At 36.0% G+C, this 16,328-nt stretch overlaps 1 protein-coding gene across 3 annotated transcripts in view; it reads left to right on the forward strand.

Moving 5' to 3' along the window:
- The first annotated feature begins 581 nt into the window (after positions 1–581).
- LOC144964951 (uncharacterized) overlaps positions 582–16,328 on the forward strand; it is a 20,613-nt gene continuing 4,866 nt past the window's right edge. Inside the window, exons 1-13 of one of the 3 annotated variants that reach the window (XM_078899761.1) lie at positions 793–906; positions 1,137–1,243; positions 1,796–2,055; positions 4,528–4,643; positions 5,244–5,408; positions 6,738–6,846; positions 8,906–9,010; positions 10,080–10,209; positions 10,618–10,689; positions 11,889–12,018; positions 12,759–12,917; positions 13,707–13,921; positions 14,623–14,758. In XM_078899761.1, the coding sequence (XP_078755887.1) occupies positions 1,824–2,055; positions 4,528–4,643; positions 5,244–5,408; positions 6,738–6,846; positions 8,906–9,010; positions 10,080–10,209; positions 10,618–10,689; positions 11,889–12,018; positions 12,759–12,917; positions 13,707–13,921; positions 14,623–14,758 (1,569 nt within the window). In that variant the 5' untranslated portion in view covers positions 793–906; positions 1,137–1,243; positions 1,796–1,823. Of the gene's footprint in view, positions 907–1,136; positions 1,244–1,795; positions 2,056–4,527; positions 4,644–5,243; positions 5,409–6,737; positions 6,847–8,905; positions 9,011–10,079; positions 10,210–10,617; positions 10,690–11,888; positions 12,019–12,758; positions 12,918–13,706; positions 13,922–14,622; positions 14,759–16,328 lie in introns of all 3 variants that reach the window. The other 2 variants (XM_078899760.1, XM_078899763.1) reach the window with 2 other exon arrangements.

A 16,328-nucleotide genomic window follows, 5' to 3' on the forward strand; every position in this document is an offset into this window, starting at 1 on the left:
AAGGAATGACACACACCTGGAACACAACAAGCAGGATCCAATCCAGCCATTCAGCGAAGTAGCCAAGTCACCCTATTCCGCCTCCGAACAGGACACAATAGACTAAGAGGACATATGTTTACAAAGCTAGGTATTGGAACAACCCCTTATTGCCCATGTGGAACCGACCATGAAACCACTTTACATGTGCTTATGGATTGCCCATTGTACAACGTGCAACGTTCGAACCACTGGGTCACCCCTACAACACTCAACACAAAGCTCTATACTCTATGGTGAGGCTGAGGACCTAAAGCGGACCACAGACTTCATAGCAGATATCGGACTGCAGCCATAGATGTCCATCAGAGGAACGAAGAAGAAGAAGATATCCCCCCCCCCCCCCCCCCCCCCCCCATTATTTTTAATGAATTTATTTACAAAAGATAGCATGCATGAATCAATCATTAACGTGGCCAGATTGAATGGGTTTTCTAGCTGCTGTTGTTGCGGAGACCAAAACGATATCATTAGCCTTTACTAATAATCAAAAGTGTTATCAGCCAATGAAACGTTACTTACTTTCATTTTTATGCTTCTGTACTTTCACATTGTCTTACCGAGTAAATTTAATTTCTCCTGTCAACAATCAACAATAATTTCATGGCGAAGACCGAGACCGAGAAGATGGAAAGGGGTCTTTTTGAATTGACATATGAAGCTAAACCAATAACAAATTCATTATATTTTTGACTTTGAGTATTGCTTTAGTATTGCACCTCGTCATTTAGATATTGTGGACATATTCTAGATTAGATAGAAGCAGATGAAGGATGAAGTTTTTTTTAAGAGAAGTGAGAAACAGTTCTCTAGACTCTAGACTCTGACTCTATGCATCGATTCAAGATTTATCTTTCATTTTCATGTGTAGGTTACATTTTCTCGTTATTCAAACTGAAGTTCAGAAAAAAAGAAGCTTTTTTATTTATATATATACACACAAACACACACACACACACACAGATTATGTGTGATTATTGATATTGAGTTAGTAGTCTGCTCATATATTTTACACATACAATGAAACTCTCCATTCATTTTCATTTAGTAAATTATTGTACAATAAACAAACTTCTTTTATTTATTCCATTTTTAAGGGTCCAAGAGAAGACTGGAATAACCCTGGTATCAGCTGCAGTGTAGTGCTCCAAAGAGAGTTTGGTGAAGTGGCTGGGGAATCAAACTTCTCTTTCTTATGATAAAAGTACTTGCATTTCCTCTGTGAGAGATATAAATTATTCTTCATTCTGTTCTTTTCATTATGAGCAACGTACACCAAACAACAAAGTGCTTCACTTAAACACTAATTGACACAATGATCCAAATTTATGACAGTATTCAGTAAACCAGAGTGAAATCTATCATGTGAAAATAAAAAGTATGTGGATTTTTAATTTTTTTAACATCATTAAAAAAAAATATTCATCCATGAAAAGAGCAGACAGTAAATTTGGCTTGGGAGACAGAGTTTATCCTGGTTTCTAAAGAGTGAAATGGACAATAGCAATTATTTGCTCCCCTTTGGATAGGATGCTAGTCTTTCGTAAAGTACTGTCTACCAGATCTAACATATCCAGCAACCAAATCACTGCTGGGTGGACAAGGGGGTCAGAAAAAAAAAAGCTGGACTGCACTCGGGATCGATCTCTGTCTCTTTGCTTGTGAAGTGAATGCTTTACCAACTGAGCTATTTGAACCTCCAAAAGTCACAGGATTTTTTATTTTTATTATTTTAAAACATTTTTCTATGTCACAGGACTTCTGTTAAATGTTGATAGAAGACTATGGACTTCCCTGAGTGCAGCTTCCCTGTAAGCATGTGCCATCACAATGAAGAGCCTGGCTGGCAAAGAAAAGATTTTGCTGATTTTGGCTCTTTCTCGCAAGTTGATTGTAAATTCCAAGATGTCAAGCAGCCGGCGGAAGTGAAATCCTGTCCACAAAAAGGGATGGGTATAATTAATGGATTAGATGGAAATCTCCCACCTCTGCCTCTCTTTGATCATCCATTATCAGGTAATCATGCAATGTTTGTATTTTTTCCTCAAAAAGCGTTTTTTATATTTTTATCAGATTACAAATTGCAAAGTTCCATTTATGGAAAGAGCATTCAAAAGAAAATTTAAAAGTATTGTATACTTCAAATTCTGTTTTATTATACACGTTCAAGGGCGTATCTGTATGTTTACGTTGTGTGTATGTGTGAGTGTGTGTATGTGTTCATTATGAACATCTTGAGATTATATTGTTAATTTGATTTTTCAGTAGTCCCATTAACATTAAGTTATCAACTTTCTACTGTAATATCTCATCTACTTTTCGGATATATGATGTATTCACTTACTAAAAGTTTTGGGAAATCAATTGTGGTACAGAACCTCTCCTCTTTTTCTCCAAATTACATACATCTCTCTTCTCAGCCACAAGCTCTTGACTTCAGATTTTCTTTTTCATTTGTCATATTTACATCCATTACCCCATTCAACTGACTGTAACTAATTACTATAGCAACCAACTGTATTCAAACCGACTGTTTATTCCCACAGTTTTGATTTAATGTGCTATAATTTGCTTAAAGGCGCTACACATACAAAGACAATAGGTGACACAAAAATACAATACTTTTGAGAGACATAAGCTATTATATTATATATTTTTATTATTATATTATTATATTATATTATTGCAACCTAAAATAAACATTTTCTATTGCTTGCTGTTCTTTTCCTGTCTCATGGCTTCGGTGACTCCATTGTAAATTGTTTTATTTCAAACAAAGTCAAGAAGTGCCAAGCATGGTCGATCATGAGGAAATGATTTCAGCCCAACATGAGCCACAAGTCTTCGCCATTCTGTCCTGTCCTCCATAAGGGTACGCAGCTCTCGGGTGTTGTCTATTCCTGTGTCATCAAGCAGGCAGTCAATGTATGTTTTATTCTGCCTGCCTCTGCTTCTGGTTCTCTCAGGTGGTTCCCATAGCACAAGACTGCTTGCAATCTCCTCCTTGTGTCTCCAGCAGTTCCCACAAGTCTCAGTCTTCTCTTTTGTATCTTCGAAGTCACTGGGGGGGGGGGGGGGGGGGGGTCACTGTAGAGCGCTTCATTTGATATGTGCTCTTTCCAGCTTATGTTGAAAACCATCCGCAGCATACGGGTGTAGCAGCCATCCAGTTGCTTCTCAAGGGCTTTTGTTAGAGTCCATGTCGCTGCTCCATATAGAAGCACTGACTCTACCGTTGCCAGGAACAGTCTCTTCTTTATTTCCCTCTGTAGGTTTGAACTCCAGATTTTCCTGAGTTTGTGACAGGCACTCCAAGCCTTCCTCTTTCCTGACAGAGATATCAGAGGAACTGCTTTGGGTCCAACCTCCAAGGTACTTGAAGTTGTCAACTTCCTTCAGCCGTTCTCCATTCTTTGCCTGTATGCTAATTGGCCTTTCTTGGTTGTAGGTTTGGAAAACTGTCTTCTTAGCATTACAGCACAGTCCTACTCGTTCAGCCTCAGTTTCAAGTCTATTGAGGACTTCTTGTGCCTGGTCCATCTCCTCGTTCAGTAGAGCCAGATCATTTGCGAAATCTAGATCCGTGACAATCGTAGCTGGACTGTGCCTACTTCTTTGTCTATGAAGCGTGAAGCTCAGCTCGTTCTCCATGCCAGCGTAGGTCTTTCTCATCACATAGTCCAGGACAATTGCAAAGAGATAGGGGGCTGATGAAACACACCTGCTTTGTTCTCAAACAGTTCAGTTTCACCATCTGGAGAGATAACCTTTGCCCGTGTGTTCTCATACATTCTTTTAATAGCAGAGAGAAGTTTAGGAGGTATGCGTTGTGTAAATGTTCATATTTTTTATATTTGTCATTGGGTTGGTTTTATGACAGAATGATGGTGAGGGTTTCATAATTGTTTTTACGTTGGGAAGGTTTTAGATTTTCAAATACTTTATAAGAATGGGAATAGGGGTCTTTTTTGGTATTTTTTGACTGAAAGAAGCCAAAATGCAACAAAAAATGTAATTTTATTTTGGTGTTCAACTGGATGTTTCTTCTTTTGTTGGTTTTTCATTTTTGAACTCACATTTTTTTAACACAACCCTTGTCTTAAGATGTTCTTTACGACACTTTGATTTTTGACCATACCTTTAACCTCATCATTGTGGCTACTTAGTTGAAATGAGTTGTCACAAATGTGTGCCAATGAATTGTTTGGTCAAATTTTTCTATCTTTATAAAGAAAACTAAAGAACATTGTTCGAAATTCAGCTAAGTCCATGATTCTGCTTCTTAGAATTTTTTTTCTGAAATTGATTGAAAGGAGATCCTTAGCTTCTTAAAATTCTCAAAAATATGCTTATTCTAGATCAAATTTTAAAAAATGAATTTCATCAAAAATGTTAAAACTTAATACAAATAGATATAAATACAGTTACACTTAATGTATGGACACACAATGATATTTTGATACCACTACATTTTTCTTTCATCTTTAGAGAGCCGCGTGATTCAAGATCACATTTTGTGTATGGATCATTTCAAAGATGCCTTAAATTTTGCAAAGTCTGTCAAGTATGATGTCGATTATTTACCATATACACATATGAAGAATGTAAGTGTTTGAATGGATTGTATTGATATATGATTGCCGCATTTTCAAATCACGCTATTCTGACATTGCATAAGGAAGTGCAATTGAAAAAAAAAGATTCCCCCCCCCCCCTCCAAAGAAAGAAACAGACAAAAATAAGTTAAAAGCAAAATCAAAACAAAGAAAGCTCCCCAAAAAATATTAGCCATATCCAGGTTGAGATTCATTACCCAGTCAAAACTTTTATATTTAAAACACTCCATTTTATAGGAATGATTCCCTATATTTGTAAATTTTACATAACCAAATCCACTACTATTGGCTTTCCTGAATATTTGTTTAACAAGAAATTTTTCATATAAAGTTTGATATTGTGTAACCAGATATACATTTTTCAGGTATTTTATAGATTGATAAAGATACATTTTTCATGATGTTACAAACATTTTGATGTGCATCTATTAATTGTCAATTCTTTTTATGAAGGATGAGTGAAATATCAATAAATGCCAAAATTCAAACCAAAGCAAAATCAAAATAAATTAAAAGAAGAGATTCTATAAGGCATCAACAGCATTTTGTAAGAGACAGTCATCAATGTACATTTTTTATTTCAAACAGAGTGAGTTCTTTGCAAGATTCACCAAATGCAAAACCCTCTTAAGAAAATGCCAAGATCGACGTACTAGGAATAAAGCTTGGATGGACCTTAAGAAAACAATTCCTAAAGAGGTAAAAGATCTGTTCAGGAGATACAAGGATATTGCAAAGGTTCCTACTGAAAGTGTAAGTGTTCTTTGTAAAAATAACCCCAATGTGTAACTTCCCATTGCAAACAATGTATTTGTTTACAATCAATCTGAAATTTGACCCACTTTCTTGTGGATGCCATTATGTGCGGCTGTGTGGTTTTTTGGTATGACACTCACTTTCTGATCGGAAGGTCCTGGGTTCGAGCCTCGCTCGGCGCATAGTTGAGTCCTAGGAAAAGGCTCTTTACTTAGTCTCTCACCGTACTCAGGTGTAAAATGAGTACCTGGCTGTTAACAGCGTTGTCTCTGTCCTAAAAAAAATTTACTATCGCCTAACAGGCGTCATGTCTCGTTATACCTGTTACGTGTTGCTGTTTATCAGGGACCCTTTGTAAAGCGCTTTGAGCATGATTAGTGGATGTTGCACTATATAAAAGCTCAATTTTTAAAATTTAATTTTTAAAAGCTCAAGCTCAAGATGCCATTGAATCATAGCATTGATTTGCTTGGAAAGAGATTTGTCTTTTTAATGTTTAAGTTGTGATCAATAATTTAAATAAATATTTAAATCTTTGCAAAAGGAGTTTGATTTTAGTTTATGGCTATCTTATATTTTACATTTATTACTACGCGAACATTAACAACGATCAACGTCATTACCATCTCAGTTCAAAGCACCAAATAATGTTCTAATTTGAATTTAAAAAGGTTGGATGTCCATCGATTGAATTTTTTCCCCCTTATGTACTATTTTAAAAATTGTAAACCCTTAGCAACTATTTATAGACACTTCAACTTCAAAAAATATCCCTAAGCTGATTTTTTGGGGGGTGGGGGGGGGGGGGGGGGGAGATTGACCCTTTAGTAGACCATTCTAACGTCCCTACTTATAGGGAAATTTCATAGCTTCAAATTATTGGCTCTGACTTGAAAGTACTTTAAATTCAATAAAAAGTTCTTGAAAAAGAATCATTTTAGCAATGTCAAGATTTATCGAAAGGGGTGTTTCTACTGAAATGATTTTACAGTATAATATTTGATAAATGGTAAAAGTGTGTTGGAAATCTTAAAGTAATTATTTGTTTTGATTAAAACTAAAACGCTTATCTTTAAAGTATATTTTTGTCATCGAAAAAGAGTTATAATTTAGATATTGCAAACATGGATACCTGTAATAATACATACAGACAATGTTGTGAAATAAAAATGGTAGTTCACTGTATCTCGTATCACAAATATTTAAAAGCTTAGTTAACTGAAAGTCTAATGAAAAAAAATAAAAGAAAATAATAAACCCTTTTATTTTTTGGATATGTCATTTCTTGATTTGTGTTCTATGGTGCATTTTCTCTTGAACTTTCAGTGTTGGATGGGATATAATCAAGATTTCTATCAAGGTTTGCTCTGCCATAAACAGTCTTCAAACTCAACTGATCTTTTTCATGCTGGTGGCGATGATTTCAAGGATATTTGTATCCTTTTAATTATGTCTTGGAAGACTGATGCAAAATAATACAAGTTTTTTTTTGTTTTTGTTTTATAATGTTTCCAGAACGAACCATACTGAAAGAGATGAAAGGAATAAACATTGAACTAAAATAAAGCAATTACTATGATAAATTGGACCATGCAGTGAGTTTGTAATAAAATTTGAATGAAGTTTAGACAGTTTTTATAATAATGATTTCTCTACTTTTGTCCAATTTAAAGCTAGTTGAACTATATATTAATGAAGTGTACCACTGTGCCGAGTGCAGTCGAGATTTTTTTCTGACCCCCTTGTCCACCCAGCAGTGATAGGGTAGCTGGGTTGCTTTGATCTGGTGGAAAGTACTTAGCAATAGACTCGTGTCCTATCCAAAGGGTAGCATGCAATTTCTATTGTCAGTTTCACGCGGTAGAAACTGGGATAAACTCCGACTCCATGGGCCTTATGGCTCTGAAGGAAGTACCACTGAATTATGTATCTCCCAAGCTATAGAGTTGAATTTGCCAAAAGGAATTTCTCTGTCAATTTTATGTGTAGGTGATTTGAAATAATATCTTCCAGCATTGTGGTTTAACTCTTTGAGCGCTGAGGTTATATTCGCATTTCCGTCACAAAATGGTTGACACTTGATTGAGGCAGCATAAGAATGATGAGCGACATTCAAATTTGTCGCAAAATCTCAATTAAAATACCCCCCTAGGGTCAATTGAATTTTCTGATGAAAGAAATGATATCATTGGTTCAATTGATAGTACTTTTATAGAAAGTTGGATTGGATTACATTATTATTTTTGCCTTTCAAGACTGGCTGCACTGTGGCCATTGGCGCTGAAAGAGTTAAAAGGTCATCTTGATTTAATGGAACAAAACAGGGCATTATGTGACTTATGTTCTCAAAATGGTTTAATGTCAGAATGAACCTAATGCTAAACAGTTTTTTAAAACAGTAAAATAACCAGATATACAGAAATATGAAAGATTATGGGACTTTTGGAAACTATATCTGTTGCATTAATGATATTTAGAAAAATGCCCTTGTATGTGACATTGTGAGACGCCCTTGCCAAGGCATTCCATGAAGGAATATAGATAATCCACCAAACAAACTTCTGATGTCAACAGGAATCTCCTATGCTGTCCAAAGTAAGCAAATTGGGGGTTAATAATATTGTCCAAGGAAAAAGAAATGAAGGTGCCTGAAGCAGGCCTTGAACTTGGTACCTTCTGGGTCACAGTGTAATGCCTTAACCACTTGGCCACCTTGTCCCCTCTTCTTCTTCAGAGCCTATAGGCCCATGGAGTCGGAGTTTCTATAGTGTGAAACAGACAATAGCAGTTGCTTACTACCCTTTAGGTAGGACGCTAGTCTATTGCAAAGTACATTCTGCCAGATCTTACAGAGCCAGCTACCCAATCACTGCTGGATGGACAGAGGGGTCAGAGAAAAATCTCGACTGCACTTGGGATCGATCTCAGTCCCTTTGCGCGTGAAGCGTGTGCTCTGCTAACTGAGGTATTGGGATCCCTGCTTTTGCCCCCCATTTTAATAATAAAACAGTAAAATAGAAAAACCCAACAGCTGAAGATGACCTAAATAAAGTCCTGGTTTATTTTACTGGCTTAAATTTCTTTAATTTTGATTTTAAATCTGCAGTAGGTGATGGCATGAACTTCTATCTGCCCTCTCATTACTTTGAGATTTCTCAATGAGCTTCGTAACTTGAGCCAATTTACAGATATCAAAACCTGCTTCAGTCGGGTTTATAGCCATCAGTCATTTTTCGTCTGCCATCTGCTGTCACGAAAATGCTCAATAAGTTTGCTAATTTGATAAGAATAAAGTATCTAGAGCTCTTTATGAGACTGCAATGCAAATGTTATCATTGTTTAATTATTGATATAATGATATTTGCCCAGCTAGAAAATATTTTTCGTTAATGTCAGGGGTGTTACACAACATTTTGTTAACAATCTTTTTATAAGAAAATATTCAGCTGGGCTTTAGATGTGTTCGTATTTATAGTTTCTTATTAATGATTTAGATTTGACAACAGTATCTCATACAGAAGATTGTATACCTCAGGGAAACCCAATGTCTAAAGTTACTCTCAATGAACCAGTTTATCAACTCAGCTGTTTTCATGAAGGTTTGTATATTTTTGAATTCATTTCCAAAAATAACATTATTGTGTTTGCCACCTGTTACATATTGGAGTATTTCTGTAACAAGCTAGCAACAGTTTAACTGTGACACTGAAAATCACATACACCATCTTTTCTGCTTGTCAAATTCTTTTTATTTAGATCCTCGGGGGTACTACTTTAAATTTGATATCTAATTGCAAAATTAAAAATATAAAAATTAAGCATTATAGAGCACAATGTCCATTTAACAGGCCTCAAATCACTTTACAATGAGTCCTAAGCCAACAGCAATACTTAACATGTAGATTGAGACATAATGCCTTTAAGGTGATATTTTTTTTTTCAACAAAGTCAACGCTGCTACTCATTTTACATTTTACACCTGAGTATGATGAAAGTATGGAGCCTTTTCCAAGGACTCAACAGATAAAACTTCCCAACACACAGATCTATGTGTGACCTTTAACATTTATAGTCTGATTTATATCTTTAAGTGAGACCTGATCACTCAACTCGCGGTTCAAAATCAATAACAATTCAACTTCATTCCTTCTAAATGAATTGACAGGAAGAGAGAATGGACAGAGTGAGTAGAATTCTGGGATATGTACATATATTTGTAATCAGTGTTGAATTTCAACCCATCTAAACATGATGTTGTGCTTGAAATTTTTAAGGATGTATGTGTGTATCTGAGTAACGTTTGCTCCTCGTTTCCTATTTAAAATGGCATCGTAAATCTTTGGGATTGAATAAAACTGTTTAAACATTTTTATATGTCCATTGTAAAATCTCAAGGTTCTCGACGCCTTGCATTTGAAAGATAAATATATAAACGAACTGGCTAATTTTCATAGCAGATTGTAGTCTGGTTTTCCCTTAATTCGACACACACACACACACACACACACACACACACACAAACACACACACACACACAAAGACAGACTTGCTCTTTCTTTTATTGATATAGATGCTTTATGGTATTTGATGCTTCTATGATAAGTTGAGATATAACTTGTTTACCAGAGGTATACAAAATTGTTTTTTTTCCCCCTTTCCTGTCTAAAGGTTTACTCCTTGCTAGACAAGAAAAGCAGTGTGTTGTTTTGACCTATGAAGAGTGTGAAAAGATATTTCATGAATCCACTCGAACAGTTTCACAGGTTGATGATAAAAAGCTGACTGATGTCAAATTCAGGTAAGAATTGTGAAAGTATGTGTCGGGCAACAAGTGTAAAGATTTTGTTTTTGTTTATTCTTTTTGAATTTAAGTATTAAAAGAAATATATACTTGCAAATTGGGGGTTAATAATCTTGTCCAAAGAAAAAACAAAAGTGCCTGTAATGGGACTTGAACCCAGGACCTTCCTTGTCACAGTGCAATGTTCTAACTAGTCAGCCACTTTAAACCCCCCCCCCCCCCCACTTGACTCATACAAATATTGTTTAAACAATCCCAATTATATTTTGTTCATGTGATTTTGAATAAATCTTTTACAGTCAAAGGAAATTGATCATTTTTGCCTCAGATGTGCCAAACATAAATATTTCATGTCATTAATTAATGTAATACATTTTTCTTTTCTTCATTTTCAATAAAATGAAGTCCTTACAGAAAAGATGAGCTGCTTGTTTCCTTAACAGCAGGAGAAGTTTATGTATGGAATTTAGATGCAGGGTAAGAAATAGATTATGGCTGCATTTTGTTTTCTTGATCATGATCAAATTTTTGAGAAACGCCTTCATTATATGTGTAAAGATATTTACATTTCTTATCTTAATTAAGGGTCTGATTGAATGGTTGTTGTGTGGACGTGATTGTTGAATTCATATATTTTTAAAACGGACAAACCAAAAGACAAAAAAAAAAAACAACAACAAAAAACAAATTGATTTAAACTTGCAAGTATTTCTGCCCCTAGTCAAGAATCTTGTCTATGGTGAAATCGAGGACAATTTATTGGTGAGACACATACGTTTTTTAGACTTTCATTTTTGCCAAATGTTTTACAATAAAACAATATTGTATTTATAAGAAATAATGACAACATTGTATGGTGTGCAATAAAACTACAAACATTAAACAAGTCATGATGACATTTCAAGAACCTTTTACTTGTCATGTTGTCTTTCTGGATTTTAAGTGACGTATTAATGTTTTTATTGTTTTGCTATTGGATGAAGAAGGATTTTGAGTCTGAAACGTTCAGTTTTTGGTATCTTGTTCTTTATCAAAGCTGTTATATTCATTTTCTTCATTAATTTTAAAAAATGATATAGAACTTACTCTTTGTGTTGCACTCTTTTGTCTTTCCCTTGTGCAGGGTCCTTTGACCTCCCATGGTGGCGGGAGGTCACTTGCTGTGTCTTTAATCCCCTTTTATCTGTCTTCCGAGTTGCTTTCTGTCTTTGTATTGGAATTGGATTGCTTGGTTTTGTCATGCCCCTTTCTAGGATCCTTAGCTGAGAGGGAAACAGTTAAATGTTTAGTATTAGCTTTGGGGAGATTGTTTTTTTTTTCCACCTTATAACTCATCTCGCTGTTACATATTATTTTTAGTTTTGTTTTCTGATTTTGGATATATTCTCTAAACATTTGAGTGTATTCCTCTAGATGGAATCTTGTGTTGGTGTCTGGATAAGACTTTTAGGTGATCTCAAACTAAGTAACCTGATAGTATTCTCTTGGAATTTACACCTGTTACTATTTGAACCATTCCACTTTGTCTTACTTTTTATTGGGTATCTTTATTTGTAATTTTATGATTTTTTTGACTATCCCATTTTCTTCTATTTTACTGGCTCTGAAATGACCTAAATGTGTTTCAAGCTCTGTTAAACCCTTAAAACAAAACATAAAAACATATGTCTTTCCAGTGTTAGTGTGTCACTACAAAAAACTCCCAAATCAGACTGTTCCACACCCTGGACTAGCAGCCACTTTGCTGGGCATCCTCGACAGATTGTTATTTCAGATAGGTTTTCCATGGAGTTGTTCGACCACAGGGTAAGTGCTTGACATCATTAGAAATCATTTTATATTCAATGCAGCAGTTGATTTAGCTTTTCATAGATATAAATATCAATAGTCAAAATGAATAGGAGCTTCAATTTAATTTACAAAGATAGATGATTTGGACTTTTCTGGTTTCCCCTTTGTCAACAAAAATGATAAATGAAACCCTAAAGACAAAGAAAGATGAGTGGAAGTTCTTCATAGATATGAAAATTGCTTTGTAGAAGTGTTGTAGGACCTCGATTTTACTTTTTAAAATTTTTGCCTATCAATGTTTAAGGTCGAGTTAAGTAACTTCACCAACGGGGAAATTCATATCCATGTTATTTTTATTTTAAGAGTATACTCTCATCAGAAAAATAATTCTAAAATATTTAAGACATTATTTAAAATGTATATACTTTTGGGTAAATTTACCAGTATTTTCTGGTAAATTTGCCATACATCACTATCATTGTACAGTAATTATTCCAAAGATGATCTTTTTCATGCAATAGATGCTGTGCATAAGCACTGAAATCTAAGTAAGTTTAGAAAAGAAAATCTGAATATGTAAGTGAATGTAATAACCAGAAATCAGTCGACTCAGGTGTGGATAGACAGCGGGCTATGATCTCATAACTCTGGCATTGTAAAAATACCATTAATTGGCCAGGTAAACCGATTGTCAGTGTTTGGGTTGCCCAATTGGCAATAATATAATTATTCACATTGCCATAATTCATTTTCAGGACAACTTCATCAAAGGTTTAGAACTGTTTCATCTGTCAAACTCTTTGGTTAAGACTGAGGAACGTTTGATGGCTGCCACTTCAATACAATTCCCATATCATTTGGCGGCTACAGACTTTTCCCTCTTTGTGGTTGATCAGAGATTTCCTGGCTCTCCTGTAGGTTGTCATAAAAATGCATTTTGGTTAAATTTGTTCCTTGTTATTTACATTTTATTTAATTTACAAAACCCAATTAATTTGCATGTCTTGCATTTGATCTGAATGAAATTTTTATTTTTTATTATATAGTTAAGGCCTCTTTAAGGGTATATGGTAGAACACACTTGTTTACCAATAGGCATGTAATGAATTGACAATAATAACAAACCTATGTCTGTGCCTAGTTTTAAAAATTATTATTTCAATAAGATTAGAATGCATATAGCGAAATGCTTGAATGAACTGGCGGTTTTAATGAACTCATGGGTATGCCTTGTGCGGCTATGTGGTCTTGTGGTATGACACTCGCTTTCAGATTGGAAGGTCCTGGGTTTGAGCCTCGCTCGGCGCTTAGTTGAGTCCTTGGAAAAGGCTCTTTACTCACATTCTCTCACCGTACTCAGGTGTAAAATGAGTATCTGGCCGTTAAAGTGTTGTCTCTGTCCGAAAAAATTGTAATATTGCCTAACAGGCGTCATGTCCCGTCCTAAATGTTAAAGTGTTACTGTTGACCAGGGACCCCATGTAAGGCGCTTTGAGCACGTTTAGTGGATATTACGCTATATAAAAGCTCAATTTTAAAAAAAGAATTTGGATTGACTTTATTTGGAGCTAAATTCATTATTTTGCCATAACCTTCAGTCACACAGTTACAGGATGGCACCAGTGCTGACATGCTTTATTTATGAATGTAGGATGAACCTGATTCGAGACTTGTTTAAAGTGATACAATTCAATATTCTGTAGGTTCTTCAATGGAACACAGAGAGCATGAACTCCCCTCAGTATTTGAAATCTTGTAAATTTTCGGACCTATGGAGAGACGTTAACAGTGGAGGAAGTGAACATTTTATATTTTTGGGGACTCAGCAGCCAGGAGAAGTGTTGTGTTTCTCTCTTCATTTGACGAAAGGTTGTGCACCAACTAGCAGAACACTTCCTTGGCGAGTTGGAAAAATTGGGTAAGGATTGCTGTGAAATTGGGAAATGTGGAGATGGGGTAGACCTGGGAGTTGGGGGGGGGGGGGGGGGGAGGTATCAAAGTTCACCTTGTAAAAAGATAACATAACTTTAAAGAAACAAAATACACCAGTCAACGGTTTCAAATGTTAAAAAAAAACAAATAAACAAAATAAATCTGGAGTAAAAGTGTTCTCAACTACCACCAAATTTTTTATCTTGTCCCTTTACAAAAATGTGTTTTGTTTTCGGTAAAGTTGTGATGTCTTAATGTAGTTTAATCCTCCTCAAAGCTGTCACCTTGAATAATGGTCATTGTGATGTGACACTTTCCTTATTTTCCCCTATTTTTTACCCTCTGCCAAGTGTCGCGCAATGAGTTTAGCACTGGACTCACATGAAACCACACCTGATTCTATTTTTTAAGTCATTATTTTGGCCTTTTTATTAACCAAACAATAATTGGGTTGCTGGGTCCCTGTTCGACCAAGAGAAAGTATTTTCCAATCGACTAACAATTATCTAACAAGTAACAAATAGTCAAAGCAATGTCTTAGAATTATTTGGGCAATATTGCCCAAATATTCCCCTATTTTTTTTTACATGTTTATCTTTTTTTTGTCCGTCAATGTTTAAACTCAAATCATGAATTAATTAGAGATTGTTGGTCTTAATCAGTTTTCTTTCTCCTTTTCCCTTCCAGGAGTGTTTTAGAGAACGAAAATACATCATACATTCCCCAGTGGGTGGACATTGAAAAACATTATGAGGCATCACTAGCTGGAATGACAGTTGTTGGCTATACAGAACATAGGAAACACAACCTCTCAGTCTATCAGGTTGGTTAATTTATCAAGGAAAAATTCTCATTGCTTTCTTTTATTTTATCGGGAATCACCAAGCCCACATCTCATAACCAAGCCCAATCTCAATACCAAGCCCACATCTCATCACCAAGTCCACATCTCAATACCAAGCCCACATTTCAATACTCAGCCCACATCTCATCACCAAGCCCACATCTCATTACCAAGCCCAATCTCAATACCAAGCCCACATCTCATCACCAAGTCCACATCTCAATACCAAGCCCACATTTCAATACTCAGCCCACATCTCATCACCAAGTCCACATCTCAATACCAAGCCCACATCTCAATACCAAGTCCACATCTCAATACCAAGCCCCTATCTCATTGCCAAGCCACATCTCAATACCCTGCCCACATCTCAATACTTAGCCCACATCTCAATACCAAGCCCACATCTCAATATCAAGCCCACATCTCAATGCTTAGCCCACATCTTAATACCAAGCCCACATCTTAATACCAAGCCCACATCTCAATACCAAGCCCACATCTCAATACATTATGAGGCATCACTAGCTGGAATGACAGTTGTTGGCCATACAGAACATAGGAAATACAACCTCTCAGTCTATCAGGTTGGTTAATTTATCAAGGAAATCCTCATTGCTTTCTTTTATTTTATCGGGAATCACCAAGCCCACATCTCATTACCAAGCCCAATCTCAATACCAAGCCCACATCTCATCACCAAGTCCACATCTCAATACCAAGCCCACATCTTAATACTCAGCCCACATCTCATCACCAAGTCCACATCTCAATACCAAGTCCACATCTCAATACCAAGCCCACATCTCAATACTAAGCTCACATCTCAATACCAAGCCCATATCTAATTGCCAAGCCACATCTCAATACCCTGCCCACATCTCAATACCAAGCCCACATCTCAATATCAAGCCCACATCTCAATGCTTAGCCCACATCTTAATACCAAGCCCACATCTTAATACCAAGCCACATCTCAATACCAACTCCACATCTCAATACCAACTCCACATCTCATCACCAAGTCCACATCTCAATACCAAGCCCACATCTCAATAATCAGCCCACATCTCATCACCAAGTCCACATCTCAATAACAAGCCCACATCTCAATACCAAGTCCACATCTCAATACCAAGCCCACATCTCAATGCCAAGTCCACATCTCAATACCAAGCCCACATCTCAATATCAAGCCCACATCTCAATATCAAGCCCACATCTCAATGCTTAGCCCACATCTTAATACCAAGCCCACATCTTAATACCAAGCCCACATCTCAATACCAACTCCACATCTCAATACTAAGCCCACATCTTAATACTAAACCCACATCTCAATACTTAGCTCACATCTTAATACCAAGCCCACATCTTAATACAATGCCCACATCTCCATTCCTAGTTCTCTTTCTTCCAAATGAGGGTGGGGTGTTGAGAGTCTAGATGTCTTTTTGAGACCTGAGTTGTGGCGCCGTGATGTTATGGTACAGTCTTATATATACCTATGACATAATCCTAATTAGGTCAACTGCCTTCTAATGCAATG

This window comes from Berghia stephanieae, chromosome 2 (assembly GCF_034508935.2).
Source record: "Berghia stephanieae isolate SIO BIC M18660-M18661 chromosome 2, UCSD_Bste_1.3, whole genome shotgun sequence".
Lineage (NCBI taxonomy): Eukaryota > Metazoa > Mollusca > Gastropoda > Nudibranchia > Aeolidiidae > Berghia > Berghia stephanieae.